Source organism: Eimeria mitis, genomic scaffold (assembly GCF_000499745.2).
Source record: "Eimeria mitis Houghton genomic scaffold, Emh_scaff812, whole genome shotgun sequence".
In the NCBI taxonomy this organism is placed as follows: domain Eukaryota; phylum Apicomplexa; class Conoidasida; order Eucoccidiorida; family Eimeriidae; genus Eimeria; species Eimeria mitis.
Genome location: NW_013575971.1, coordinates 11,312 through 13,310, shown reverse-complemented (window position 1 = coordinate 13,310; position 1,999 = coordinate 11,312). Strand labels below are relative to the sequence as shown.

Below are 1,999 nucleotides of genomic sequence, written 5' to 3'. Positions count from 1 at the left end.
AAAAAAAAAAAAAAAAAAAAAAAAAAAAAAAAAAAAAAAAAAAAAAAAAAAAAAAAAAAAAAAAAACTCTCACGTCTGCACAGCCTGTATGAGCCAGGGGGCCCTCTATGTCGCAGCCGTACAGCTTTCTCCACTCCTCTGATATCTGCGACAGCCGGACGCCTTGAATACCCTGAAGGGGCACAACAGAGGCTTCACAGCAACTTCACTCCAGCTGTATACCTACCTAGCTAGCTAGCTAGCTAGCTAGCTAGCTAGGTGGGTAGCTAGGTGGTTAGCTACTCTCTGGTGAGTTGAACTTTTCTGTAGAGGAGGAGATGCTGCCACTGGGGAGAGTAAATATACCCCGGATGCATCTATGCATGCAGATGAGGTGTATATACACTGCAATATATACAGTGGGAATTGCAGTGTATATACACCGCATTTACACACTGATTTGTTTGTACACTGTACTAACACTAAAACAAAAAGAGATAGAAAGACGAATACACCAAAATACTAACAAAATTGTCTCCATAGAGAGTGTGATAGCAACGGAGAGATATATAAATACAAGAGATAGAAGGACAGACAGAGCAGCAGCAAATGCAGATAAAGAACCAACAAGCAACAACTCAACAAAATATAAACAAATATAAACAAGAAGAAGAACGTGAGGGCAAATGAACAAACAAATAGGGAAGAAACAGCACAACGCCGCAACCACAGTACTTCTCTTCAAGTGTACATACACCCCAGAAACACAAACAGAAGACAAACTAAGTATACGGAGGAGCATACTCTTGTCGCTGCTGCTACTGCTGCTGCTGGTGCTGCTGCTGCTGCTGCTGCTGCTGCTGCTGCTTACGTTCTCAGCGAGCGTTTGGGCGTCTTGGACTGCCTTCCAACGCCCCTGCTGCTGCAGCTGCTGCAGGTCTTCCTGCTGCGGCAGGAACAGGTGTCGCTGCTGCTGCTGCAGCTGCTGTGAGGGGTCGCTGCTCATCCGCTGCAGCAAATGCTTAGCGTGCTGCTGCTGACATAGCTTGGCAACCAGCACATACACCAGCCTGAACAGCAGCAGCAGCAACAGCAGCAGCAGCAGCAACAGCAGCAGCAGCAGCAACAGCAGCAGCAGCAGCAACAGCAGCAGCAGCAGCAACAGCAGCAGCAACGATGAGCGCCTCCCCTGTCACCTCCACCCGCCTTTCTTTGTCAGCCCATGAATAGCAACAGTAGCTAGCTCTATGCTGCACCCTGGCTAGCCAATTCCCTGGCTAGCTAGCTAGCTAGCTAGCTAGCTAGCTAGCTGTGTGGAAAGCTTACTTCTGCACATTCGATCTGAGTGCAGCTGTGGTTGCTGCTACGTCTGTTGCTGTTCTTGCTGCAGCTGGTGCTGCTGGCGGCGGAGCTGCGTCGCTGATGGGGGGTTGCAGGTTAGGAGTAGCAGCAGAGTCAGGTGTGCTGCTGCTGCTTGCATTTTGTCTATTGAGTGTTAGCAGCAGGCGCTGCAGCAGCTGCAGCAACTGCTGCCCCTGGCTTTGCGTCTGCTGAGGCTGCTGGAGAGGAGCCTCTATCGGCTGCATAGACGTCCGTGGCGCGCTCACTTGCTGCTGTTGCCGTTTCTGCTGCTGCTGCCGCTGCTGCTGCTGCTGCTGCTGCATCTGCTGCAACTGCATCAGCAGCATCAGCAGCAACTGCCTCTGGTTTTGTTCCTCAGCTGTTTGCTGCCGCTCAGGTCCACCCATAGTCGCCATCATAGAAGAAACCTGCAAAAACAAAACAGTCACTTCTGCTGCTGCTGCCTGCTGCTGCTGTTGCTGCTGCTGCTGCTGCTGCTGTTGCTGCTGCTGCAGCGCATTGGCAGCAGCAGCAGTATTCCAAGGAACAGCAACGGGTGCAACAGAAGCAGCAGCAGTGTCGCAGCAGCAGCTGCAGCAGTTCGTTTGCTTCCAGGCAATGTGAGGCTGACCGTTTCGTTTGCGCGCGCAGCAGCAGCAGCAGCAGCAGCAGCAGCAGG

General features: G+C 51.4%; 1 protein-coding gene across 1 annotated transcript in view; it reads right to left on the bottom strand.

Annotated features, from left to right (window-relative positions):
- The window catches only part of EMH_0022860 (uncharacterized protein), a gene marked incomplete at both ends in the record, with an annotated part of 3,499 nt that overhangs the window by 701 nt on the left and 799 nt on the right, over positions 1 to 1,999 (bottom strand). Inside the window, 3 exons of the mRNA XM_013502030.1 lie at positions 74 to 172; positions 851 to 1,049; positions 1,306 to 1,829. Coding sequence (XP_013357484.1) covers positions 74 to 172; positions 851 to 1,049; positions 1,306 to 1,829 — 822 coding nt within the window. The remainder of the gene's footprint in view (positions 1 to 73; positions 173 to 850; positions 1,050 to 1,305; positions 1,830 to 1,999) is intronic.